Source organism: Temnothorax curvispinosus, unplaced genomic scaffold (genome assembly GCF_003070985.1).
Source record: "Temnothorax curvispinosus isolate PA1 unplaced genomic scaffold, ASM307098v1 QBEX01005269.1, whole genome shotgun sequence".
Classification (NCBI taxonomy): domain Eukaryota; kingdom Metazoa; phylum Arthropoda; class Insecta; order Hymenoptera; family Formicidae; genus Temnothorax; species Temnothorax curvispinosus.
The window spans coordinates 349221-375494 of NW_020215049.1; the positions used below are offsets into that span (position 1 = coordinate 349221).

The 26274-nt window shown below is 35.5% G+C and overlaps 5 protein-coding genes across 13 annotated transcripts in view; 3 read left to right on the top strand and 2 right to left on the bottom strand.

The window, feature by feature from the left end:
• The window catches only part of LOC112454692 (protein KIAA0100), a 25970-nt gene extending 2481 nt beyond the window's left edge, over window positions 1-23489 (top strand). Inside the window, exons 2-16 of one of the 4 annotated variants that reach the window (XM_025016206.1) lie at window positions 15557-15627; window positions 15699-15825; window positions 15904-16095; window positions 16206-16457; window positions 16657-16821; window positions 16908-17120; window positions 17198-17465; window positions 17538-17760; window positions 17849-17967; window positions 18029-18349; window positions 18456-21002; window positions 21135-21379; window positions 21455-22511; window positions 22596-22813; window positions 22909-23489. In XM_025016206.1, coding sequence (XP_024871974.1) covers window positions 15569-15627; window positions 15699-15825; window positions 15904-16095; window positions 16206-16457; window positions 16657-16821; window positions 16908-17120; window positions 17198-17465; window positions 17538-17760; window positions 17849-17967; window positions 18029-18349; window positions 18456-21002; window positions 21135-21379; window positions 21455-22511; window positions 22596-22813; window positions 22909-23193 — 6291 coding nt within the window. In that variant the 5' untranslated portion in view covers window positions 15557-15568 and the 3' untranslated portion in view covers window positions 23194-23489. Of the gene's footprint in view, window positions 1-15353; window positions 15495-15556; window positions 15628-15698; window positions 15826-15903; window positions 16115-16205; window positions 16458-16656; window positions 16822-16907; window positions 17121-17197; window positions 17466-17537; window positions 17761-17848; window positions 17968-18028; window positions 18350-18455; window positions 21003-21134; window positions 21380-21454; window positions 22512-22595; window positions 22814-22908 lie in introns of those variants that run through there. The other 3 variants (XM_025016207.1, XM_025016208.1, XM_025016209.1) reach the window with 3 other exon arrangements.
• LOC112454693 (lipase 3-like) lies at window positions 220-4862 on the top strand. The gene is made up of 6 exons (XM_025016211.1): window positions 220-334; window positions 772-1015; window positions 1157-1315; window positions 1523-1607; window positions 2426-2568; window positions 2840-4862. Exons 1-6 carry the CDS (start codon window positions 300-302, stop codon window positions 3050-3052), a joined length of 879 nt encoding a protein of 292 aa, XP_024871979.1. The 5' UTR covers window positions 220-299; the 3' UTR covers window positions 3053-4862.
• On the bottom strand, window positions 5297-9363 carry LOC112454696 (deubiquitinase DESI2). 6 transcript variants are annotated; one of them, XM_025016217.1, is made up of 9 exons: window positions 9020-9363; window positions 8747-8959; window positions 8410-8566; window positions 8217-8325; window positions 6305-6483; window positions 6032-6104; window positions 5868-5961; window positions 5635-5776; window positions 5297-5563 (listed from the first exon to the last, which is right to left on the bottom strand). In XM_025016217.1, exons 5-9 carry the CDS (start codon window positions 6425-6427, stop codon window positions 5387-5389), a joined length of 609 nt encoding a protein of 202 aa, XP_024871985.1. In that variant the 5' UTR covers window positions 6428-6483; window positions 8217-8325; window positions 8410-8566; window positions 8747-8959; window positions 9020-9363; the 3' UTR covers window positions 5297-5386. The 6 variants fall into 6 exon arrangements, with proteins under 6 accessions (XP_024871985.1, XP_024871986.1, XP_024871984.1 ...); XM_025016218.1 differs by lacking the exon at window positions 8410-8566; XM_025016216.1 differs by lacking the exon at window positions 8410-8566 and having other exon boundaries at window positions 8217-8368.
• Window positions 10264-14395, top strand: LOC112454695 (NADH-ubiquinone oxidoreductase subunit 8). The gene is made up of 4 exons (XM_025016213.1): window positions 10264-10476; window positions 10848-11103; window positions 13831-14023; window positions 14121-14395. Exons 1-4 carry the CDS (start codon window positions 10434-10436, stop codon window positions 14250-14252), a joined length of 624 nt encoding a protein of 207 aa, XP_024871981.1. The 5' UTR covers window positions 10264-10433; the 3' UTR covers window positions 14253-14395.
• On the bottom strand, window positions 23211-25221 carry LOC112454694 (sesquipedalian-1-like). The gene is made up of 3 exons (XM_025016212.1): window positions 24947-25221; window positions 24390-24850; window positions 23211-24208 (listed from the first exon to the last, which is right to left on the bottom strand). The coding sequence occupies exons 2-3, from the start codon at window positions 24681-24683 to the stop codon at window positions 23855-23857; spliced, it is 648 nt and encodes a 215-aa protein (XP_024871980.1). The 5' UTR covers window positions 24684-24850; window positions 24947-25221; the 3' UTR covers window positions 23211-23854.
• Window positions 25222-26274: the final 1053 nt, after the last annotated feature.

Here is a 26274-nt window from a genome sequence, read left to right on the forward strand (position 1 = left end):
TTTTCCGATATTTTATTAGTTATTCTGCTATTCCGGAAAATTCTACCCCTATTTCATATACTTGTGGTAAAAATTCGGCCCAGCCGTTCTTGAGTTATAAGTGTTCTAACTAACCCGACTTTGTTTTATATATTAAGATAACGATATACATTTCTTTGAATCTGGTATATACATCCTACATATAGTGCACCATCACTAATATTATCTTTTATATCGCAGCATTTTTACTGGCAGATCAAGGATATGATGTATGGATTGGAAATGTGAGAGGAAATAGTTACTGCAGATCACATGTGAATATGACGATAAACGATCCCAAATTCTGGCAGTATAGGTAAAACATTAGCGTTCAAAATTATTTTAAGAAAACATCAGATCACAAGTTTATAAATCGATTTTAAACCGAAAGTATAATACGTTCTGCCTAAAAACGAGATATTATTTGAAGCAAAATGATAATGTAATCAAATCGTTACTTGTACTAAATAGAGTATAGTTACCAAACCAAGTGATATGAATATAAAGTTAAACATTTCTAAAAGAGTATGCAGTGAAGACATAAAGCATATGTATGAAAATGAGGAAAAAAGGATATAATACTTATAACACGTTTTGTAAACATTAAAATTTGCATCGTATTCTCTTCAGTAGCCAGATTGTAAATCTTTCATTTTTAAATCTTTTTCTCACTGTAAATTGATTGCGTACATTTGTCAAACAGAGGGGAGAGCGAGAAAATATATGTTTTATATCATAATTCTTATTTTTCAGCTTTCACGAAATTGGAATAAAAGATTTGCCGGCCATGTTCGATTACATTCTCAATTATACAAAGCGAAAAGATTTATATTATATCGGTCATTCAATGGGAGGTACTACGCTACTCACTCTTCTGTCATCAAAACCGGAGTACAATACGAAAATAAAAATGGCTATTGGTCTGGCTCCAGCTTCTTTTTGGATAAAAGTAACACCTATAACTAACGAAATTGTTAACACTTTTCCAACACTGAAGGTAGCTGCCAAAATCTGTAACTTCTTATTACAAGCAATAGTGTTTAAAATACAAGAATTATAATTTTTATTATTTAATGTGCTAAAAATATTCTTAGCTATTATGAGGTAATACTTGAATTGTTTGTTTTACATGTTCCAGGAAGTTCTACGAAAGCGTGAAATATATGATTTTCTTCCACAATCTTTAGCGACTGTTACGGTAGGAAAAATGTTATGTAAAGAAAATACGATGACTCAAATTATTTGCGTCACTATATTATTCTTAGTCGCCGGTCCTGATCCAGCACAACTTAACACTGTGAGTTTTAACGTACATAACATACAAAACACAAACGTAATACAATGTTTATATATAATGTGCGTAAATATTTTTTATTATATTATATGATTTTTCTAATTTTTTATAATTATATAAATTTTCTGTGACAGCTCTAAACCACTGCCTACCCTCCTCTATTAATTAATCGCTTTATAACGTCATCTATATAAATTATTTCTGTTATAGACAATCCTGCCAGATATATTCTCCTATCTTCCAGCCGGCACTTCTGTACAAACATTAGAGCATTTTTACCAAAATATACGTATGAGTGAGTATTCTACTTTTATAAAACAATATTCCGGTTGATGTAATGTTACAATAAAACATTTTCTTGTCGTTTAAGATAAGATATAATTGAAAGATCTAAATTAATTTATCATTTTCTACAGATTAATTTATAACTGTATGCACATTTAATTATTTTTTTCCAAATATACTTTTAAGTTTTGGACACGTATTTATAGATATAGAGGAGACCGGGGTGAAGTCGGCCCCAGGGTGAAGTTGTTTTTGCAATTATCTCGAAATCTGTATGTTAATTGTGTGAACTCGCCATTAATACTGTAAGTGCGGCTTATGGTGCCCACGTGACCAATGGAGTTTAGTGAGGTTACCGGTTACGTGCCATGTTGTAATACTTATCGAAGGAAACGTGTTTTCGCAGGTCGAAAGTAAAATTTCTTCCGCATCGAAAGTTTGTAATATGAAAAAGAAAATTGATTTTCTTGAAATTATTTTCCGCTTTCCATTTTTCTACTAAAAAACAATGAATAAAGTGTATTCTATTATTTTTTATTATCAAAATTATGCCGTATCTTTATTTAAAATCCAGTCCGAGAATGAAGACACGACTCCACCCCGGGAATTTTGACTTTTCGATTTTTGCACCTTTGTCGTTTTTACTCTATACCGGTTGAACAAAGCGACGTAGACCAAAAATGCCTATATAAATTTTGTAGTCAAGGGTTTACTCTTTACAATGGTATACTATATTTCACTAAAATGATTTATTTTGTTGTTAAAAATCGGCACAAAAAGGGCCAACTTCGCCCCGGTCTCCCCTACGATTAATATCGATTGTTGCAGAGGACTTTCGAAACTATGATTATGGAATAGCTGAAAACTATAAGCGATACAAACAAAAAACAGCCCCAAGTTATGATCTGAAAAAGATTACTGCTCCAATAATTTTATTTTACTCAGCAAATGATATGATTGTTACAAAAGAGGTAACAGTTCTCCGATAAGTTTTTCACTGTCTAACTTTTATTCACTTTTATATCACAAATAAAAACAAAAGAAATATATACACAAACATAATGAAATGGTGATTATGTAATATGTTAACAATATGAAAGAATCTGTTTGAATGTAATGCAAAGTGTAATGCAAAAAGGAAAAACAGTTGATTTATATCAATCGGATCTATTTTCTACTCTTTACACATTTAAATCATGTCGTTATTGATGACGTTCTTTTCATTATGTTTTTGATTTTCAGAATGTGTTGGAACTTGGCAAACGCTTACCAAATGTTCTTTTAACTGAGGAAGTCCCATACAAACTTTTCAATCACTTAGATTTCACGTGGGCAATCAACGCGAAAACTCTTTTATACCATCGTGTGTTAGAACTAATACAAAAGTTTGATGCTGACCAAAATAAGCCTATAAATCTAATCGATGAATGTAAATTAAATGGAGAGAAACCCTAATCTCTCTATATAATTTGAAATGTTAGTAAACGTAGAATTGCTAAACAATCAGCAATTAAATTATATGCATCCGTGCGTGTGTGTATTTCTTTAAATTCACATAAAATTTGTCAATATAAAATTATCAATTATTATATGTTAGGCTATGTTGTGATAAGATTAAAATGAAAACACTATTAGACATACTCAATATTGAGTTACTATTAATCGTAAATGATTAAGCGATATATATATTGTACATATTAAAGGTATACCTTGCGTATCCCATTTTTTAATCAGAATATATCTAACCTAATCTTGTGTGAAATAACAAATCAGTGCTACTTTTGACATTATTGAAATCGACTTCAATAATAATGTAAAATGGAAGATCTCAAATTTTTTGAGATTATTCAAAGCAGTAAAGAAAACATTCATGCAAATAATGGATCGGTGTAGCCCCGATTTGATTCCGACAGCTTTATATATATTAAATGCATTATTACAAATACTTATTTTTACTTGGTTGTTACAAATATACGTTTACATTAGACAATGGATACTATAAACCGCAAGAAAAAAAAAAGAAAAGTTCTTTTTTATTGTAGCAATCATAATTAATCTTATGAATGTGTGCGTGTGTGTTCGTGTATCTGCGCATGCATGTGTGATTAAATTACAAACGAAATATAGAAGTAGGTACTTTTGTAAAGAGAAGGTATATTTTTATTACACAAGACAAGATATCTGAAAGGTTACTCGTATCAGCATTGCAAAATTGTTTATTTCAATAAATGCAAAATATTATTTTCAAGCTTCTTCGTCCGTTGTAATCACTGCTGTAAGGATTGAATTGAATTATAAACGGAGGTTTAATTGTAATTAAACGTGTAATGCAAGAAAAAAGTTCACACAATTTCTCACTCTAAACGCCAGAATGTTTAACAGAATTATACCAGAAATCTTAAACTTATCCAAATTATACGTCAGATCATTGATACTTAGGTGACCCATGTAGATGCCTTGTCTTTTAGAAAATTTAGAATGAGTTAAATTTTTGTGGCATCTAATCAAATTTTGTTGAAAAAAATTCGAATAGCCATTTTTTTAATATATACGGAGGGAACATACAATCCATCATACTTTTACAATCAATATATATGTCTGTTAATTAAGCCTCAAATTAAAAACCTTTTAAAACAGAATCAACTTGTAATTAAATGGAAAGAGTACAGTTTTATTATCTATTTGATCCTTCGAAACTTAAGTTTAATAATTAAAAAACTATCTATAAGTATTTTAAAGTCAATCACAAATTGTTCGAAGAAATCTTTCCTTTTTTTCTCATTACGTTGTCATTATTTAACTCGTTTATTTCAACATACTTTGTATAAATTAGGAATTTCGCTTATTTGGCAAAAAATATACATTCATTGCTTTAAGTTTCATTAAAGATATTTGTTCATAAGTTAACTATATTTAAGCCTCTATATTCTTAACCCATAAAAAAAAAAGAGCAGTACTTCTATTTTTAACTTACTCCTCTCAATCTTTACTCGTATTTTAATGGTTTGATCTATATAATATGTAGAATAGAAATATCACGCGTGTATAATCGATCTAGAGTAATGAACCAAGTGATAATAAGACGGCGTAAGAGCTCAAATTTGTACAGAGATTCAGCTATTAAAAATAATATGTAGTATTAAGAATACGGCAGCTTGTTTTACCTTTTTATCTGTGTAAGTACGGGTGTGTGCGTGTATGTATTTGTCATGTTAATTACGGAAAGCAATTAGATCATTAAATGTTTAAACCATTTTGCATTCAATATGCCTTACATACAACATATATTTAGTTCTTTGATGTGCATGTATTAACTTTAAAACATATTGCTTTATAGTTTTACAAGCATAAGAAATAAGAATCTTTACGAAAAATTTAAGTATTTTAATGTACGTCTTTCTAATGTAACAAGTTTCTTTCTTTTTTATTGGCAAATGAGTTTTCTGCTCGTTACGGTTTAAATTTATACGTAATTATCTATTCATTATGTAACTATCATATCTCGACTGTATTATTCAACAAAGAACACATGCGATCTTGTGGATCGCCGTCTTAGGAAACAACGTGTTGCAGCAAAGGCAATTTCTTTTCGGTACTAATTGTCAGCAGTCGCATTCAAGTGTACAATATCAAATTTGTACCTTGTCTTGGTTTAGTTTCTCAGGTTGTTTCAAATCTTGGCAATATAGTCAGTCCTAATTAACATTTCTTCTCACAATGTTTAATTATCTAAAATGTATAACTTCTACGGTATTTTAGACCGTGAATTTCAACAGTGTTAGCCAAATGTTACAACGAAGTGTCCGATGGTGGTGTACTTTCGTGATGACTAATTTGACTTAGAGAGTGTTGTAAAGCGTCAGGCGTTAGCCATTCCTTTGGCAAGCAACGTTGGAGAAACGGTACGCACGAACTGAAATACGCCAGACGATTTACCCAACCAGGTATTTCCTGTCCACATAGAATCTGAAATACATTGATTCTCATTATATCTTCATGTAATTTGCTTATCGATATCGTTACAGAAAGCAACGCACCAACGTGAACTGACTGCTGAAGTGATTGCAATTTTTATTCATCAAATGATACCGATCTCCTCTAAAATCTTTGCCTAATTCCGCAATAATTCTTGAAACATCTTCTTCCGTGAAATCTGTATATCCAATATGAACGGATTGTCTGTAAAACAAGAGGATCGCACTGATTTTTATGGCCTTCGAGAAAATGTACGTTTTACATTTACAAAAAAAAACAAATAGTTAAATTTTACCTATATCTAAACTGCTCGCCTAATTCTTCAGCCACTCTTGGAGTGATCTCAAAAATGCCGCTTTTTGGTTGAGCATGACCACCGTACGCATATTCTGAAGCAGAAATGTATTTCTGTTAAATTCTTGTTTCTTCGTACTTTTATTTTTTGAATATAATACCTACCTGTCCCATATATTTCCACTCCAGAATGAAATACTCCGAGACCAATAGGGGTGGTATATTCATTTATCCAATACTACAACATAACATTTGACATAAATTACATCAACAAGAAGATGGTCATCTTACAATTGTCTATTTTCTATGAATAATGTTTGACTTCTGATGAAAGACTAGTTAATTGCAACTGATTTTATAAAAGTTATTGATCGACAGTAATAAGCGATTCATAATAATGCACATTTTATTTGTGATACATTGAAAATAGCGACTTACCATGTCATAAACATTAAGAATGATTGGTTCACGTGCCATTTTTGGGATTAATTCCTCGCTATCTTGCGGATAACCCAAACAGCTGGGGAAAGAGAGATTGCAGTTAAGGCCTGACGAAAACATTATTGGAAACTTTGTAATCCGCAGAGCTAAAGTTGGCTATTTATGTCCTAATGCACCTAATAAACAAATATGATCTTATTACTATACAATCTCCTTATATAATGAAGAATCATAAACTTAATTACAACTAAATACAGCAAAAAAACTATACTAATTTTGTTTTTTATATATTGATTGGTTTAAGGATTGAGATAAATAAATATTAATTGAAAGTTATAAAAAATTGATTTTTAGGCTCTCTAGTTGTGTCTTGAAAATAATGTAGGTATACACATAATATTTCCATAAGTATTAAAAATATATATAAAAATAATACATGCGCACATACATATATACATATGCATACATAGACTACGTTTACACAGCAGCTTATAATTGAGTTCTATAACTACTGTATATTATCCGTTCAAAATTTTTCTTTTTTTTATCAATGATCACCTAAATATGAACCTAAATATAAATTTTATACATTTGAATCAAACATTTGAATTAAAAACTCTTTTAATATATGTATATCTGTACCTGAAGTAAAGAATCGTATGTCCATTTTTTAACATTTTGAGAAAATAAGGTTTAAAGTTTTAAATAAGAAAATAATATTATATATATATATAGAGAGAGAAAAAAATATATATATAAAGAGGAGAGTTGAATCCGAGCACGTAAAAACACGTTTGTCTCAATCACAGTCGAAACGCACTACCAAGCGTCATGTTGTCACGTGCTCGGATTGAGCTCTTTGTTCAAAATTTGAACGAGATATTTGAAGTGGTTCAACTCTCCTCTATGGTCAAGTCTCCCGAACTCCCCCTATATATATATATATATATATATATATATATATATATATATTTTTTTTAGATATAAAATAAAAGTAGCAACTTGATTTATTAAGTTTTTAATAAAGTAATTTAAACGACATGTTTTATAGTGCAACTCTCAATAACACGCTGTACTTGGTTTAAAAATTAGGCACTATAAAAATTTTTAATACGATTTTTTCTAAACATTGTATCTCAGGAACTAGTAATAATAGACATAAGACACTTTACCATTATATAATTTAACTCCTGTTATATTGAAAACTGTATTAACTCCATTTTGTCAAAAACTGGAGATATGATCCTTTATTTGTAAAGTACAGATAATACAGGATGATTTAAAAGGTTACTGCCAGACTTAAGGAGCATATAGAGGGGTCAAAATAGAACAACTTTTAATCACGAACCCATGTCCTTCGAAGTAACCCTGAGTCAGTACAGGCCTTTGAATATTTAAAACTAGGATAATACCAATGAAATAATCGCAATTACTACTTTTCTGCTAGCTTTATTTTGTTTCTATTAAAGTTTTGTCAAAGATTACGTGAGATACCTGGGATTTTTGAGAGAGTGCGCCCAAGTTCTGTTCGACGATGCAATGCATGCCTTGAATGTGGAGATCGCAAATTCAAACTTTTTGTGAATTCAGTTTGCGCTTGTGTAATCCTTAACAAAACCTTAACAAAAACAAAATAAAGCTAGTGGAAGAATACCAAATTACGATTATTTCATACAGTATATTATCCGAGTTTCATACATTTAAAAGCCTGTACTGACTCAGGATTACTTCAGAGAACATAGGTTCCTGATCGAAAGTTGTAAATTACTATTTTGATCCTTCCGTATGCTCCTTAAGTTTGGCAGTTTTTGAATCACCCTGTATATACAAGATGTCCCATTTTAATCTTCCCATGCAATTATCTCCCAAATTATTTGTTGTTTGAAAAAATATTTCAAATAGAACTTACTCTGTTTCAAGGGAAACATCTTATTATGGACATAAATCTTGGTCTCTAAGTAGAGATACCCCCAAGATTTCAAGGTAACTTTTGTTTTTTTAAATTGGACCTCCCAAGGCTATAAATTGTAGTTTAAGTATCAAAAGCTCCTATTTAAGTTGCTTTGATCAAAAGAAAAAAAATTATAGATCAGATAACATACAATTTAACTCTAGCTCGTCACACTCTGGTCCAGTGAATCACCAAACGTTTTCCGGTTTTCTAGTTTTCACATTTCCTTATAATAAGTTCAGTTTAAACTTAAATTATTTTCTTGATGTTATCATAAACATCTTATTCAGACTCTGCATTTCCAATTCCTATATTACAAGCGGAAAAATATTAATTAGAATAAAAATGACAATGCAACAAAGTCAAGCAGTCTCACGGACCGGAGTGTGGCGAATTAAGGACTCAAAAATAAGTGTGGCTAGTTAAAGTTAATATTTCATTAACAATGATAAGCACATACAGATAAATATTAAGCGAAAGACCAATACCTTTGTGGCGATATAATATAGGTTTGACACAAGCATATGTAATGCTTTGCATTTAGTTGCTGGATACGTACACCTCTTAAGATTATGTTTACTCGTGCGTTTTGATGTTCTTCTCCTATCTTGATTTCTTAATGTCGAACCAATTGGCTTTACGTTGACTGATTAAATGTCACAGCATGCAGCATGTCATTCCCATACAATTGTCTGCAATAACTGAAAGGGTTGGTTCATCTTACGTTTAAGGAAATCCCTCTTCGAATTACAAAGAACTACCTTTTAAAAATTATTAGATATCAAGCATTTGTAGCGACCGTCTCTGCTTTAACGTGCTTTTTTAATACAAATCGCACATAAATAAGGAATATAATGTTATTCACGAAGTGACATCCCGTTAAATTCCTCAAAGTAACGCACAGCACTTCTCAGGTTTGGGAGGCTTGCTACACGAGTAAATAATTTGTCTCTTGGTATGGGATTAATACCAGGCAGAGGCTGCTGGTTAAAAATTTGGCAAACTGTTCTCCAGCGATAATTCCTCTCCGAAATAGATAAGTGTCACTTCTCATTTGTAGTGCTTGTGGTCTTTCTCATTTGAGATACGATAAGAATGTGTTCATCAATGCGCGCCATCTATCGACGCGCTTATAAAGGCCTATACCACATAGGTTCCCACAAACCACCATGTTTTTTTATCTTTTCGCGATTTTCTGCCGATGTTAAGGCCCGTATTCATATGGCAGTTTTATAGATGTTAGCCTTAAATTGATAGAAATAAAGCTTAAGTCGTAGGCAAATAAACCAATCTTCGATTACTTTAATATGTGAGATAATTTTTAGTTTTTAAGAGTAATAATAAACCAACAAACGCTAAAATTAGACCAACAATCATCAGCAAACGATTACGCATCGATTAGGCTTTTTTGAAATTAAAAATAAAATTTTTCCGATTAACTTAATGCTAATTTTTCTTTTTAAATTTAAAAAAAAATTAAGAACCAACAAACATTGTAATTAGGCCAACAATCACCAACAAACGACCAACAAACGATAAAAAAATATGAAAATTAATAAAGTCGAAGTTGACCGGCTAAGTTACCAGAGCTGCAAAACTCAAATAAAAAGCTCGAATGAAAAAATCCGGCACGTCCCATTTTTTTCGTACTAGTTACTAGATTCATACGGATCCAATTCCTTTTTGCCAACATTATGGGCCCGGACACACACTTCTGCACAACGCATAATGCGTAAGCATAAGAAAATTGATTGGTCCATACACATGTGCATAAGGAAATAAACCAATCAGTTTTCTTATGCTTACTATTATGCGTTGTGCAGAAGTGTGTGCTCTCCGCTTATTACTTTAGGCCTTTACACTGTGCTGTGATTGGTTATGCCATTGTAGGTTCTGCTAACTTGAACCAATGAAAAAAGTTCTAGGGAAATGGCCAGAGATACAAGTTTTCTAGAGACTCTAGCCGTGCATCGTGAACACTACTGAACACGCGACATCTGGCGAAATCTGTAGAGTTACATCATGGGCATGCGATGGTATGGTTCCGCGCTAGCGTACGCAGTTTATTAGTTGATTTTGTTAATATTCGCTAACAGGTATCCTCAAAGAGAACATATTGACGAGCTAGCGTGAATAGTCAAGCTTGTCGACTTTTAAAAAAATTGGAGGGTGATAATGATGGGCTCCTTACAGATATTTGTGCGAACCGGGAAATTTGGTAAGATATCCATCATGATTTTTGTAACAAAACCTGATCTTGATGGTGTTTTTCTCCTTCCGTTCCCTCTTTTTTTTCCTCTTTGTCTGTATTAGGATGCAGTGCTACACTTTTACTTTAACTGTTGTATTAGCTGATTCTCGTACACAAAGTACATTCTTTGATATTATTTATTCAATTTAAAGATTGCTTGTTATGTACCAATATATGATTATAATTTACGTACAACTCTTCCTTACCTACTATTTTTTCCTTTAACATATATAATTATACTACTAATTCATAAAATTGCTCGATTAGTAACAAAAAGAACTTCCTTGATGTCCCCTAGTGAATTGTAATAATAATTTTGATAATTATAAATGTTTCAGCTCCAAGATTTCTTAAGGTTCCAAAGGGAGTAAGCACATACTTGAGTCGAAGCAAATATTACTATGTAAATGAGAAAAAAGATGAAAACTGGACAAATATTATGGACGCTGCAAGTACGCATATGTTTTTCCTTGAAATTTTTCGAGGCTTTGGAGTCATTTTGTCTCAGGTGTTTAGAGAGCCAGCGACGATAAATTATCCTTTTGAAAAGGGGCCTCTGAGTCCAAGGTTTAGGGGAGAGCATGCACTAAGAAGGTATGTGTGTGTGTGTGTGTGTGTGTGTGTGTGTGTGTGTGTGTGTGTGTGTGTGTGTGGGTGGTGTAGTGTGTGTATATATATATATATATATATGTAAGCCAAAACTGTAAGTAATTTTGTTAATGATATTTTATGTATCATTATTTTATATATATTATATTATATATGATACATATATTTTGATATTAATTTGATAAATTGATATTTTATGTTAATATCTTAATATATATTTTTTCATAATAATTAATAGTAGATGAGCTAGCTTCATTTTTTCGTGATTATTTCGGTATTTGTGAAACTTTTTATGGTGATTCAGAATGTTATTCAATGATCAAACCTCCGGGGACTGACAAAAAAGTGGGGGGCTTTGGGTGGTATAGCCACCCACTTGTGCAAAAAAATTTTTTTTTTAAGTCATTTCGGTATGTCAGTCATTTTGCACCATAATTCTTTGATATATTCTATGACTATTAGCATAATTGACTGACAAAAAAGTGGGTCTCAAAACCTTCATAAAATATTGTAAATTCCACAGTTTGCGATGACTTATGAATCTTTTCCTTCTACCATTGATGGTCATCAGGACTCATTTTAATTCTTATTCTTATTGTCATATGATTTTTAAATAATGTTACAGAATCGAGTGACGACCTTTCTGAGGATGAAGATGACCTAAATGATTGTGATGAAGAAGAAAAAAAAGATTCCTAGTTTTATTATTTATTTTTTATGATGATGATTCAATGCCATTTTTCATTACTTTTTTTTTTTAATTATATAATAAATAACCATAAAAAAAGATATTGGCTTCAGTTTACGATGTACTTTTAATTATTTATTTGAATAATGAAAAGACAATAAGAATTAAAATGAGGGTAATTATGCATAATAGCGACGTCCTCTCCGATGACCTTGACCTTGACATATGTTGTGAAGGTCATCCTACTGAGTGACCTTCAAAAGGTTTTAGCCGTCGGTCATTGTTTATTAAAAAGTTATAAACAAAAAAAGTTTGAAAAATATAGCAGTTATTTTGAGTTTTGGAAGGCATAAACGACTAATATAAACGTCTTTTTTTTTAAAGCAGAGAATACTTTATTCCGCGAGAAAGTCGCTGCTTTACCAAAACACAACATTTAAAGCAGTAAATTGTTGATAAATTTAGAGTTCCTAATAAGAGTTAAGCCAATGTGGTGACGATTTTTTATTGGTCCCGTCATATGTTTCAGCCAAGTTAGTGAGAGTGAGACAAGCTGTAAATGGGAATGAGACAAAGCTATCATGGTCGTCATATGTTTCAGCCAAGAAGTTAGTGGGAGTGAGACAAAGCTATCATTTGGCTGTATATGGCGGCGGTTTGTCCTAACTCTTATTATAGGAACTCTAGATAAATTAAAGTCTTTTTGTTAAAGCAGAGAATACTTTATTTTGCGAAAAAGTCGCTGCTTTACCAAAACACAACATTTAAAGCAGTAAATTGTTGATAAATTCTTTTTGTTAAAGTCTTTTTGTTAAAGCAGAGAATACTTTATTTTGCAAAAAAGTCGCTGCTTTACCAAAACACAACATTTAAAGCAGTAAATCGTTGATCACTAACCTACATAGGTTAGTTGACGCGCTTTAAAAGTATTTAAGTGTTTAAAGCGCGTCAACTAACCTATATATGCACCTATATATGCTATATATTTTCCAAACTTTTTTGTTAATAACTTTTTAACAAATAGCGAGCGACGGCTAAAACCTTCTGAAGGTCACTCGGGCTCATGACCTTGACAACATATATCAAGGTCATTGAAATCGGTTTCAATTCACTGCATTAACAAAAAGACTTTAATTTATCAACAATTTACTGCTTTAAATGTTGTATTTTGGTAAAGCAGCGACTTTCTCGCGAAATAAAGTATTCTCTGCTTTAAAAAAAAGACGTTTACATTAGTCGTTTATGCCTTCTAAAACTCAAAATAGCTGCTATATTTTTCAAATTTTTTTTGTTTATAACTTTTTAATAAACAATGACCGACGGCTAAAACCTTTTGAAGGTCACTCAGTAGGGTGACCTTCACAACTATGTCAAGGTCAAGGTCATCGGAGAGGACGTCGCTATTATGCATAATTACCAAAATGAGTTCTGATGACCATCAATGGTAGAAGGAAAAGATTCACAAGTCGCAAACTGTGGAAATTACAATATTTTATGAGGGTTTTGAGACCCACTTTTTTGTCAGTCAATTATGCTAATAGTCATGGAATATATCAAAGAATTATGATGCAAAATGACTGACATACCGAAATGACTTGAAAAAAATGACATTTTTGGGCGGCCCTACACCCACAAGCGACCCACTTTTTTGTCAGTCAATTTGTAAATAGTCATAGAATATATATCAAAGAATTATGGTGCAAAATGACTGACATACCGAAATGACTTAAAAAAAAAATTTTTTTTGCACAAGTGGGTGGCTATACCACCCAAAGCCTCCCACTTTTTTGTCAGTCCCCGGATCTTTGATCATTGAATAACATTCTGAATCACCACAAAAAGTTTCATAAGTACCGAAATAATCACGAAAAAATGGAGCTAGCTCCCCTACTATAATAAGATGTTATATAATTTATTATAGCTTATATTTCAAAAATTTTTAAACATTTTGATACAAGCGTTAACGTTACAACATGAAGAAAAGAAATAAATATAATAAATTAGATTTTTGCGGGATCTTTCAGGTATCCTTCTGGAGAAGAGAGATGTATTGCTTGTAAATTATGTGAGGCGATATGTCCTGCGCAAGCTATTACAATCGAGGCGGAGGAAAGGGCAGACGGATCTCGACGGACTACAAGATATGACATTGATATGTCTAAATGTATTTATTGCGGTTTTTGCCAAGAGGCTTGTCCGGTAGATGCTATTGTTGAGGTATTATTTTATTGTTAGCAAAGAGTTAAAATGATAAAAGAGTGACACAAGAAAGGAATTTTATAAAATTAATAAATGAATTGTTTTACACGTGCAGGGTCCCAACTTTGAATTTTCAACTGAAACTCACGAGGAGATGCTGTACAACAAGGAAAAGCTTTTAAATAATGGAGATAAATGGGAATCTGAAATTGCTAGTAATATCCATGCTGATCATTTGTATCGTTAAGCATTGTGTGTGTAATGTAGTCGCAATTAATGATTAAGTAAAAAGGTATGAGGAATTGAATATTAAAGAAGATTCCTACCGCTACATATGTAATATATGAAATATTTAAATAGATTAAATAAAAGGATGTATAGTTAAATGTGGATACTTTTTTAATATTATATAATTATTTTTAACATTAATAGAGTAATATTTATTTTATAATAATAGAGTATTCAAAGGATGAATGAAACTGAACCTCCCTAACGTCAATCTAGATCTGGAAGATTTATTATGAGTCTCTCCACTGGTTTTGGAAGTTAAAATCCTGTGTATAACAGCACATATTAGGAATAAGAATAAATATTAGACTGTATAAATATAGGAATATTCCTGTTATATAAAGAGATTTTAAAATCTCGGGTACTCGCAACTCGTGCGTTCGCGTAAATGAGTCACGGTGCGTCTCGCTCCGCGCGTACTTGGCGCGAAACACTACCGTGTCTCTTGATATTAACTCTAGGTATACACAGTCTTATTTTATCTACGTATTATACACTGTGCGGTCTCGGAGACCCCATCCACATTTGTTATCGTAACTTCAGTAAAAATGGATATATTTTAGTTTAGTTTTTTTTTTTTTTTTTTTTTTTTCCAATCGATCGAGAATTGATCAAGGAACGGGCCTATAATGTATAAAAGTCGATAGAATTAGAGCTCCGAGATATACGGGTAAAAAGTGCGGTCTACAAACAGAAACGCGTAAAAAGAAAATAGGTCTAGGGTCTCGGAGACCTACTGTGTATAGGCTTAAATATTAGAATATGTAAATATAAAATTATTCCTTTATTTATATCTTATATTTTATTCGTTTCCATTGTGTGTTACGTTTAATGATTATTTCTAATTTTGATTCGTAATTAATATTTATTTAATATTTATCTAATATTTATTTAATATTTATTCTTATTCATATGCTCTATTGTGTGCAGGACCTAAAACAGGACCAAGAGTTACCGACATCACAATATAGACGTTATCGACAGAATTTAAAGTTGTAATGTAGTACATACCTACTACCGATAGAGTTCATTACATAGTTTGTAAAGTGCGCCACCAAACGACACGGCTGTGGTGCGCAAATGCTTGTTTCATTCATAAAACTGTTGAAAGCTCTCTTGTCTGATCCTTTTTAGTTATAAACAGTTATAAATACTGTGAAAATATATAGTGTGCAAGCGTGAAATATCGACTACACCCGCAGTAATATTACTTGGGAAGTTGAATATATTTTTAGTTAGGAAACAATTTGTTTTTAATTATATATATCAATAAGCATGACTGGGTTACTTGCATTCTGCATAGTCTTTTTAATCCTTTACTGCTTCTTTACTCGGTAAGCGTTGAGATTTAAATGAAGATAATATTATCTTAGAATAAAATACGTCACAATCGTCTGTTCAACAGAGTGGTACCGAGGCTGTTAGCATGGATAGTGAAACGTCGTTATAAAATTCACTTGAGAGTGGGCCATATATCTGTACCTTATTTTATCTTCCGTGATGTCAATGTAACTAAAAATGGCTTTACATTGGTGAGTTTTTCAAGACATTGTACGAATGATTCAAATTATATGTAATGTGATACAATAAAAAGGGATATTTAATTTCAGCAAATTGAAGAGATAAGCATACGTAGCAGTTTACTTAGTAGCGATGTAGCAAAACTGTTAGCTGTTGTTATGAGGGACGTCAGAATAAATAAGGATGTCCCAGTCGGACCGACGTGTAAGCTAAAGCAATCCAATGAACTATTAGATTTTAGAAACAGGAAAATACCACCAATTATAATAAAATGTGTCCAGGTACATGCGCAGAGCTAAGGTTTCAAGTTGTCACATTTTTCTATGTGTTATAAAACTTGTTAGACAGACTATATGTTTATTGATGACTCTCTATTAATGATTTATTTCAGTTTACGGCTGTACATGTAGAGAACATAAGTGTACTGGCTCTTGGCAATGGCTGGTTGGCGAATGGGAATGCAGAAAGTCTAAGCTTGGACGGCAGTATTGTACATGGTGCACGCACACTGTTAGCATCCGCCTCTATTGTCGGTGGAACTATGAAATTACTACGACACGCTTCCGACGCATGTCTCTCTCAAGTAACATTTGCTGGAACAGTAGAAGCTACGTTTAAAGCTCAGGGAGAACTTTCAGTCGAGGTACAACATCGAAAGTTTCTCGCGTTGATACTTAAAAATCGATGAAGGAAAATTATATAATGTGTTTTAACAATTGTTACCTAAAATTATAAATAAACTCTACGTTATGGTAGCCTTATGGTAATAAATAGATTTGTAATAAGTAAATCTGATTATATCGACCGTTTTCAAAAGGAATCAAGTGGGATCTGATTTATAGACATTATGTATTGGAGTGACGCAAACTGAAGGTTCAGGTGGTGCAGGTCTCATTCAGTTCCTGAGAGATAGAAATTCACTAAGTACTACAGCTTGTACATGCAGCAATGTACATAGTAATTCATCCAATAACTTAATGACTAGAATAGCTCCTATTTTGCCAAAAGTAAGTCTCCTGATTGTAGGTAAACAATAATAACAGGTATTGCTGTAATTACTTGTACTACTTTTGTTATTCTGTTACACTTGTAGGATTTTACATTGAAAGTCGGTAATTCGTTGATAATAGCTGGTAGAGAGGATAGTAGTATGATGGGTTTGGAGGGCACCTTAAAAAGTCTTCAGGTTCATGCAAAGTTTGAAGCTAATAGGACGCGATTGAATTTTACTGTAGGCCTAGATGGTCTGTGTGTCCGTGGAAAGCTTCCTATTTTAACTCTACACTCGTTGTCGATCGATACAAAGGTAAGAGTTAAGAATACATTAGCGAAATTAAACGATAAGAATGGATAATTTTTAATGACTTGCTCAATTTTGTACAGATGGAGGAGAATGTTTTGTGCGTTGACGTACAACTGAATAATCTTTCGATGATGTATGATCACAAGGACTGGGAATTGTTGCTATATAATAATGAAAATGACATTTCAAAACCTGTTAGCAGCATATCGTTGAAAGATAGATTACCAAACTTTGAGATAACATTAAATGCCGAGCTGTATGATTCTTCGTTGAATATAAAATTACCAGATGTACAGGAGGCATCTTGTGGTGTCGCACATATGAAATTCGCCTTGAATTTGTTTACAGGTGGGCTATACTTTTTTTTTCTTTTTTCTCAATTATGAATCGTTAATTTCTATGATACGTTTTCTGTGATAGACAAAGCCAAAAATCTAAATACAGAATTGGTCATTGAATCGTTATATTGTGCATTAAATGGCGCCAATAGCAACCTCTCCGAAACTTCTCATCAATGGGGCAGCCCACTTTCCATTGGAGTATTGTTAGCAACAACTCGTAGCAACGCCATAGGAGTCGCAGTCGATGCTCTTGTAACGGAATGGAGTTTAGAGCTCGCAAAATTTCTCGAGCAAGCTTATAAGTAATAATAAAATCATTTATGCGATATATTAATACTATAGAACGGAAAATGTAACGTAAATGAGATAATCGCAAAAAAATTATTGTAGGTGCTACAAAAAGTGTCGGCAACCAATGGTAAAAAAGAAGGATACGAAATTACGTAATTCTATCCAATTGAATCTTAAAGTGACAAACTGTAATCTATTCTTTATCGCGGAAAACGAGCGTAAGTATCTAACCGTCACGCTACCGAAAAAATTTTTTCACATTACGCGCATCTGTTTTAGTGTCTATAATGATGCGTTTGGACATAGCGACTGTGGAACAAAATGCAAAGCGATTCGTAGGCGTAGCGGAAGGTATGAGCGCGATAACTCTCAACAAGAACGAGCCGATTATGTGTCAACACGCGCAAGCCTTGACGCATCCGTTTTTGGCAATACGAAAGTGCAAAGCTGCGATTAGTTCTGACGCCGTGAACATTAGTCTCGACGGTACTAATCTAGCATGGAGTCCTAATTTACATCTTCGTCTACTGCAATTTTGGGTGGAGTCTGAAGATTTTAGATCTATTGTCAAAAAAGAAGCGAGCGCGACTCGTATCGAAGGTAATAAACACATATCGTTGAATTAGTTAATTATGAATTAATTTGCGGTCAATATTTTAATATAATGACTCTTAACGTGGAATAATTACATTTGTTCTATTTCCAGAAGTGCAAAAAAAGAAACGCGTTTTGGACTTGCTAGCCACAGGTGGAATCACCGTCTCTATAGATATTTCTACTAAACATTTCCTGATACTGACGTCCGATCAGCTGCGTTGGTCGCAGGGCGAATGGAGACTCACCTATGTTCGAGTTACTCTAGACATGGCTGATGTAATTATGATTGAGGGTTTCGAATTGATTAGAATAGCCGATAACGCGGAAGTGCGGGCGGAGAGGCAAAGCAACGAGGGTTTCGTATTGGATTGGAACGAGTGTTGGTCGCTGAACATCGACTCCATCAAAATTTGTTTTCCATATGAGCATCAATTTACAAATGCAATACAAAATGAATTGCTTAGCATCAGAAAGTGGTTGAAGGAGATCCATTCCTCAAGCATATCTAAACGAGAGTCCCTGCCCTGCGATTTGATCATCAAGATTAAGGAGTGGACGTTCGAACTGAGCGATGATCCGTTCGAGGTACGTCTGCGCGACAATTACGAACTGCTCGAAGACGAATATAAGGAGAGCTTAAAACGACAGGCGATGTTGGATGCTAAAGTACAAGAGCTTTGCCGTGCGCACTTACTGCTACCGCAAGGAAAGGTCGAGGAATTATACGCCAGCTTAAATAAGAAAAACGCGGAGATCTATGTGCAGAGATGGAAGCAGATGCAACGGGCGGGCCCCGCGAGGACTCGTTTGTTCGCATGGACTATGTTGGACCTGGAGATATTAGCCCTGGCCGATCCGTCCATAAATGGTACGGATAAAGCGGTGAGAGCACTTCGAGAGATGGACTCGGAAACACCGTGGCCCGAGGACGGTATGGAATTCAACACCGTGTGGGTCCGCGGGGTCAGTCTGAAATGCGCTGAGTGGAAGCTCCAACTTCGCGATTTCCCACAGCCACTGCTCCTGGTGGAGAATCTGAACGTATGGGGCAGATTAGCTGGAGCGGAAGCTCTGGCACCACCGAGAGCGAAGAGGACCGTAAGAATTGAAATCGGCGCCCCATGGGACGATATAGTGGTTGAAAGAGGAATGACATCTCTCAAGTATTATCACGATCTCAATTGGGATATCGACAAATTCAGATATGCGTTCGGTCCATGCTGGGAACCGGTGATAGCGCAATGTAATCTCAGTTTCGAGAAGATCCTCCATCCATCGAGGGATCCAAGCCCGCCGTTGCCGTTTTGGGACAAGATGCGACTGGCTCTTCACGGCAGACTGACGCTCTGTGTAAAACAGCTGACGGTACTGTTGCACGGCTCTCTGGATCCGTATAACACCACGGAAGAGATGGAACTCACGTGGACCGGACTGGAGCTCGACTGGACGCAAGGAAAAATCATTATTAAGGGCGATCTCGACGTATACGTACGTACAGCTAGTAAATACGACGATTGCCGGTTACTACATTTGCCCAACGTCAGATTGAGCGTTAAACTAGCGTGGGTATGCCTAGGCGATCCGCGTGATCATCATGCCGCTATACCCTGCGCCCCGGACCGGTTGCCCGAATATTCTAGCAATCAGGAGCACGACTCGTTCAGGGCGTTTCGCTCTCAGAACCTGAACGTTAGCCTGTCGTTGGAGACCAAACCGACTGGCTCGCCTACATTGACCAGTGCGCCAACGGCGCTGCTCTATGGCAGCACATTGAGATGGTTCGAGAATCTTAAATTAATTTTGTCAGGCGCGACGAGACCCACGAGGAAAGGCCCATTGTTTAAAAACATTCGGCCTAGGAAGAAACAGCTCAGCAGACACTACAGGAAAGTCCGGCTGACCCTGGCCTTCCATCGGTTCCACGTTAATTACTGGATGTCGTTCGCCATGCAGCGAGGCTTCGAGGTGACTGGCGGCCGAGTCGCCTGTAGCTCGGAGCACAATCTTGCGTTACATCCGATTGACGACGGGCTGATTCATCGACCGCGGGCAGAATGGTCCATCGTGTATATGAACTGCGAGCTAAGCGATGCCGAAATTTGGTTGAAGAGCGCTCTGCAAGAAGACGAAATGGAGAGCGCATCGCTACGTCAGCCAGTCGAGAAGTGTTACTGCTTGAGCGTGGCGCGTGTCAGCTACGGCAGGGAGGCGATGGTCGCCGGGGTGAGCGGCGACACGCCAATTCATCGATTGGTCGTGCACGATCTGCGCGGCGCCTGGACGAAGACCAATCGTGACGTTGCTTTCGCTCTCTTTGACTCCTTCATCAAGACTCAGCAACTGAAAAAGAATCTGTCGACCGCGGCGCTCAAGGGTTTCCACAGGGACAACAGCTCGACGCTCAATCCGCACAAGAACCGTGCTACCAGACCTACCGTAGTCGATCAACAAGGCACCTCCACGCAAGTCGTAACGGCGTCGTCCTCCGTGAAGCCGCAACAAGGCGAGGCGGCGGAGATGTTGCAGCAACTGATAGCAGAGGCCGCGAACAAACCTGTGGCCTTCAGCGACGATCTGTCGGTGCAGACTAGAGGACAACAACTGCGCGGGCTAGCGGCATGTCACCAGGACGACGTCTTGCATAAGAACTGGCTAAGTACGTAACGTTTTTCATAAAAATCCTCTTCGTAGACATCAGTAAATGGTAATTTGCACGAAGCGAAGAATCATATACTTCGCGTTTGACAAGAGAACGAGCAAAAGTTTAATAAATTTATATTCTTTTCAGTTGCTTTGGTAAACAGCCAAGTGCTGTTGAAGGGCATCGAAACCCGCGGCTACGTGATTCTCTCGGCGGCTAAAGCGGAAATACTACAGAGAGTCCATCATCCGGTTTGGAAGGAGCGATCTCTCGTTTCGAAAACAACTTGGGTCGGCTCGTTAGAATGCATGCAGTACTACGCTACTGTAAGCGCAAACATCGACGACAATATCGATGACAATATCATGTGGCTGACGTTGGATAACATACAAGTACGTTTGTCAGACTGTGAATGTGGTATGTGAATTCGCGGAGCAAGCTGTATGTTACGGTGTGTTACATTTTAGGAGAAAGATTCTACCATCATAGCCGGTTTGCCGGACGTCCCGGCTCTGGTGGGATCTGGTCAGAGCGTCGGCGGTGTGGTCAGTCAGACGGTGGGAGGCGGCGGCGGCTCTCAGCATCAATTGCAACGTATAGTGTCTCGTTGTAAGTGCGAATTCTTCTACGTCGGTTACGGTCAGACCTTGGATGTGGGCTCTGTGGATCAAGTGCCGACTCCGCCCGGAGAAGAGGTCAGCCCATGGGAGAGGAAGGATCTAACCGCGGCCGACGCGTTTACCTTGATGCACCATGATCTGGATGTCTGCACCAATTCATTGCAATACGCGATGATATTGGACATAGTTAATAATTTGCTGCTATATGTGGAACCGAGACGAAAGGAAGCTTCAGAGAGATTGCAAAGGATGAGATTCCAATTGCAGCTGCATTCTGTTGAGGATCAAAAGAGACCGATACAGCAATTACAAAATACGGTGCGCGGCTTGGTGGCGAAATTGAGACGGTTGGAACGCGAGACATACTTGGTACAGAAAGCGCTGGCCGACGAGTCTAGTCCGGAATTACTGACTGAGATGGAACGTTTGGAAACGAGCGTATTCGAATGCAAGGAACAACTTAGCGACAAGGCGGAAGAATTGGACGTTATGTTGAGTTGTTACAAGGAAACCACCGCTCCAGCGGCCGCGTCGACTACGCTCAAGGACAAGCCGGCCGCAGTGGCCAGGGTAGCCGAGATTTGCTTTAAACACGCACAGTGGAGACTGACGGATGCGGACGGTCAGTTGGGTATCGCCGATCTTATTCTAACAAATTTTCTTTATACGAAAACTAGCAAGACCGATGACTCGGTGGAGCATCTGCTAGAGCTGGGATATGTGCGGATGACGAATTTATTGCCGAATCAGATTTACACGGAGGTGCTTGTACCCACAGAGTTACAGAGCAACATGCCTGTAGACCGGCAAAGAGCTCTTCGGGTTTTCTGCAGGGAAAAGGCGCCGGTAGCAGGGATTTCCGTGAAGGAACACTTTGAGATCAATGTAGTACCTCTTACGATAGGTAAGTTATTGTAACTTGTGTTGAATATACTGTAGAGCCTTGCTAGGTGTCACATAGTACATGGATCGTTTCGCTTTTTTTCAGGTTTGACGAAGAAGTTTTTCAATACTATGCTTAAGTTTTGTTTTCCTGAGAGGGATCCGGAAGGCATAGAGGAAGCACCGGCGCCACAACGTGATTCGTCCTTTTACGTACCCATCGAGAGAAGAGACGACGTGGAGAAAATGAAGGAAAGAGCGGACAAAAACAAATTGTTCATATACATTAAGATACCGGAAGTACCTGTTCGCGTATCGTACAAGGTAATACTTTACGAATCGAAAAAATAAAAATTAAATATCCTATCCGTTACTTTTATTCGCGAATTATTCTTTAAGATTCAACACTATTTTTACAGGGAAATAAGGAAAAAAACCTTGAAGATGTACGTGATTTTGCACTGGTCATACCAACTTTGGAATACCATAATGTGACATGGACGTGGCTCGATCTGCTTCTAGCCATGAAGAGCGATTCCAGGCGTGTAATATTGAGTCAAGCGATTAAACAAAAATTGCAAATAAAACCGAGGGGGCCACCCGAAGAATCTACGCCGCAGGAAGAAGACAAGGCTCGCCTTTTGTTAGGTACCAGACATCTTCCTGGGGACGCGAGAAAAAAGAGCGTATTTAAATTTAAGTAATTTGTACATCTGATGACTTATGTAATCATAGTAATTTATTTATTGTGGTGTTGATAAACGTTACGCGCGTTGTAAATTCATGTTTTTGTCGTCTAAATTAAATTGTACAAATAACTTGTGATGTAAAACTTAACATATATATGTATATATATACCTATATACATTGTCTTAAAATATTGAAACATCTACATTTTCATCTTTTTCGTACAGCGTTTATGATGGCAAAAAGATGTGATATCGCAATAATTTAAAAAAAAATGTATAAGAAATCTGAAAATAATCTTTTTATCACTTTATTTGTGGCTATTTTTTCTATTATCACGCAATTATCTCATATCTATCATAATAATCTCAGCGTAGATATTACCAAGAATTAAAAATTGTTCGGGAAATTTATGTACAGAATATTACAAGCAAAGAGAGAATTACATTTTACGAAAACAATCTATTTTTATCTAAATAAATTAATTTTACATTTGTACACGCACGACATACATACATGCATACACACACACACATACACACTCAATATAACATAAATTACTTCCTATCGATTCTGTCTGTTAACATATAGCTGACTCCTTGGGCCAGTAATTCTCATGGATTGTATACAATGTTCAAGCGTACTTTGTTCAATGTTATCTACGCAAAATATGTGCAGTTATAGAGTTATTAAGGGTGCCTCTGCACTTTTCCTTGCGTGTCTCCACGCATTTAGATCCGCCAAGATTCGCCTACCATATGCTGTATGGAGCTCACGAAATGTAATTCTAGTCCGAGGTACGTTTTCCGTCCTACCAGGCGCCGACCTGACGCTCTGAGAACGATGATGGGAGTCTGGCTTATTGAAGGGATTATGCCGCTGTCTCGGCGGAGCCTTAGGAGATTGTTGAATTGGAGTGGATGCTGTTTCCTCTTCCACAGCATCCAACTGACGTTGCAGTTCTGTTACCATAAGTTTCATATAATCGTAACTGGCACACGCCAATGCCTTCATCCATTGTTCCATAGATTCCTAGATACCATTGTTCCTCGTTAACCGTGTTTACTAAGGCTGCATTTTGATATTCACTTTCAGTACTGAAAATCTATGGTATATGTGACCTAAACTATAAATTTTCAGTACTGGTAGTGAATATCGAAACGCAGCCTAAACACAAGAGCAAGTACAGTAGGCATTATAAACGTCTATTTACCTGAGACTCTGCCGCTAAAACATAACTTCTGTTGTTCGGCCCGTGAAAAACTATCTTGAAGCCAAACTGCTCCTCGTCCTCCGCCAGTTCGATCGTACAGCCCTCAAGCACGATCATGCCCACCGGCTCTTTATCACCGCGACGATCGAAATAGAATAATATATTTCCTTTGAGTACGAACCATCGCCTCTGATATCCGCGATTGATCTCTCCGCGTTTATTCAACCAACCTTCGCGATCTACCGGCGTCGCAGAGGTCGCGAACGCAACCATATTTTTCTCATTGATTTTCATGGTTTTTAGCAACTTACTCTTGTTGTACTCCCGATCTACGATTTTCTCGTAACTGGCGATGAAGTTTGTCAAATTGCGTTGTAGAACCTACTGTGGCACGAGAGGTTATGTGGGTTCACGTAGGCGCACTACGTCTTCTCCTTCATTAGAAGAATGTAATATCGCAGCTATGTAAGATGCATAGAAAATGTCGGGTATAAGTTTTGACATATCATTGATAAGAATAAACATATTGTATCAGGTTATCAGGTTATATTACGTACTATCATTTCTTCATTTCGAGAAGAAATTCGACAAGGATATTACGAGATACTTCACCATCGTAGGTGCACATATGTATGTAATACGTATTATGCGTTTATACGTTGCGCAAATACCGCGTCACGAAAATTATGTCAGAAAAAAATCACAATCCTGGTAGTACACTCAAGAATAGCCTGTTTTATATTCTTCTTCTTTTTCAAAATTTGACACTCAAGTTTGTTTACGCTTCTTCTTATTATTTTATCTTATTAATGAGGATTCTCGCTGCCTTTTGCTCCCGCATAGCAGAGCCACTGTGTCTGATGGTTATTAGGGGCAAATTTCAAATTGCAGTATAATACCGATTTTGAAGTAGTGCATTCTCCCAAAGTTTTCTTTTCCCCTCATTCTTTGGAAATCTGTGCACTCCTTTATTTGTGCAGTTATCAACACAACACACCTCATATAGCATAAAATATTCCATGAATGTTCTATAAATATTCTTTACAATATTCATGAATTTTCTATGAATGATCTATAAATGTGCAAAGAACGTGTAATGTCCCGCTTTGAATGTCCTTAGAAATTTCTGTAAATATTCTCGAATAATCTACAAATGTTTTATAAATATTTCCCTATAATCCATAATTTTTTTATATATTTATAGAACATTTTTAGATTATTTTAGGAACATTAAAAATGGGATATCGCATATTCTGTATACATTTAATATTCACCCGACATAAAAAAAATTATTTATTTCAAAATTTTATTACTATTTTTTAACTAAATTTGTTTCTTAAGATGCAGTCTATAATTATAAATATTTTCTCGTATTTGAAAAACACACTTACCTTTGTGGGATTCGAACTCGGGACCTCGGGACCTCTACATCGTGAGCCAACTGCCTTCTTAATTTGATGTAAGCGTTATATATATACTCTACATATGTCATAACCAGCGCAAATATATAATTTTTCAAAAATCATCTTAAGAAACAAATTCAGTTTAAAAAAAGTAATAAAATTTTGAATTGGATATATGATATAATATTTCTCAATGTCGGGTGAATGCTTGAAATATGCATAACATATTGTAGATACTTCAAGAAAATCACGAAATATTCTATAAATATTGCAGAAAAATTTCTAAAAAGTTTTTATTATATATATATATATATATATATCCAGAATATTTATATAATGTTCCAAATTATTTTTTAAATATTCCTATAGAATAATTAGAATGTTTTTAATATTTTTAGGAACATTTACATTTTATCACTACTAACATGCACTATTTTTAGCTTTATGATTTTTTTGGAACAACTTCATATTACGGATGTCTT

Coding starts and splice junctions, on each gene's coding strand:
- LOC112454693 (XM_025016211.1), top strand. CDS start 300: ATGACGATAAACGATCCCAAATTCTGGCAGTATAG. Junction 1,316..1,522: donor ATCCAGCACAACTTAACACT/GTGAGTTTTAAC, acceptor TTTCTGTTATAG/ACAATCCTGCCAGATATATT. Junction 2,569..2,839: donor ATATGATTGTTACAAAAGAG/GTAACAGTTCTC, acceptor TTTGATTTTCAG/AATGTGTTGGAACTTGGCAA.
- LOC112454696 (XM_025016215.1), bottom strand. CDS start 6,427: ATGTTTTCGTCAGGCCTTAACTGCAATCTCTCTTTCCCCAGCTGTTTG. Junction 5,777..5,867: donor GGCGAGCAGTTTAGATATAG/GTAAAATTTAAC, acceptor CTTGTTTTACAG/ACAATCCGTTCATATTGGAT. Junction 5,564..5,634: donor TCAGCAGTCAGTTCACGTTG/GTGCGTTGCTTT, acceptor AATGTATTTCAG/ATTCTATGTGGACAGGAAAT.
- LOC112454695 (XM_025016213.1), top strand. CDS start 10,434: ATGATGGGCTCCTTACAGATATTTGTGCGAACCGGGAAATTTG. Junction 11,104..13,830: donor GGAGAGCATGCACTAAGAAG/GTATGTGTGTGT, acceptor GGGATCTTTCAG/GTATCCTTCTGGAGAAGAGA. Junction 14,024..14,120: donor CGGTAGATGCTATTGTTGAG/GTATTATTTTAT, acceptor TTACACGTGCAG/GGTCCCAACTTTGAATTTTC.
- LOC112454694 (XM_025016212.1), bottom strand. CDS start 24,683: ATGAAAATCAATGAGAAAAATATGGTTGCGTTCGCGACCTCTGCGACG. Junction 24,209..24,389: donor TTTTAGCGGCAGAGTCTCAG/GTAAATAGACGT, acceptor AATGGTATCTAG/GAATCTATGGAACAATGGAT.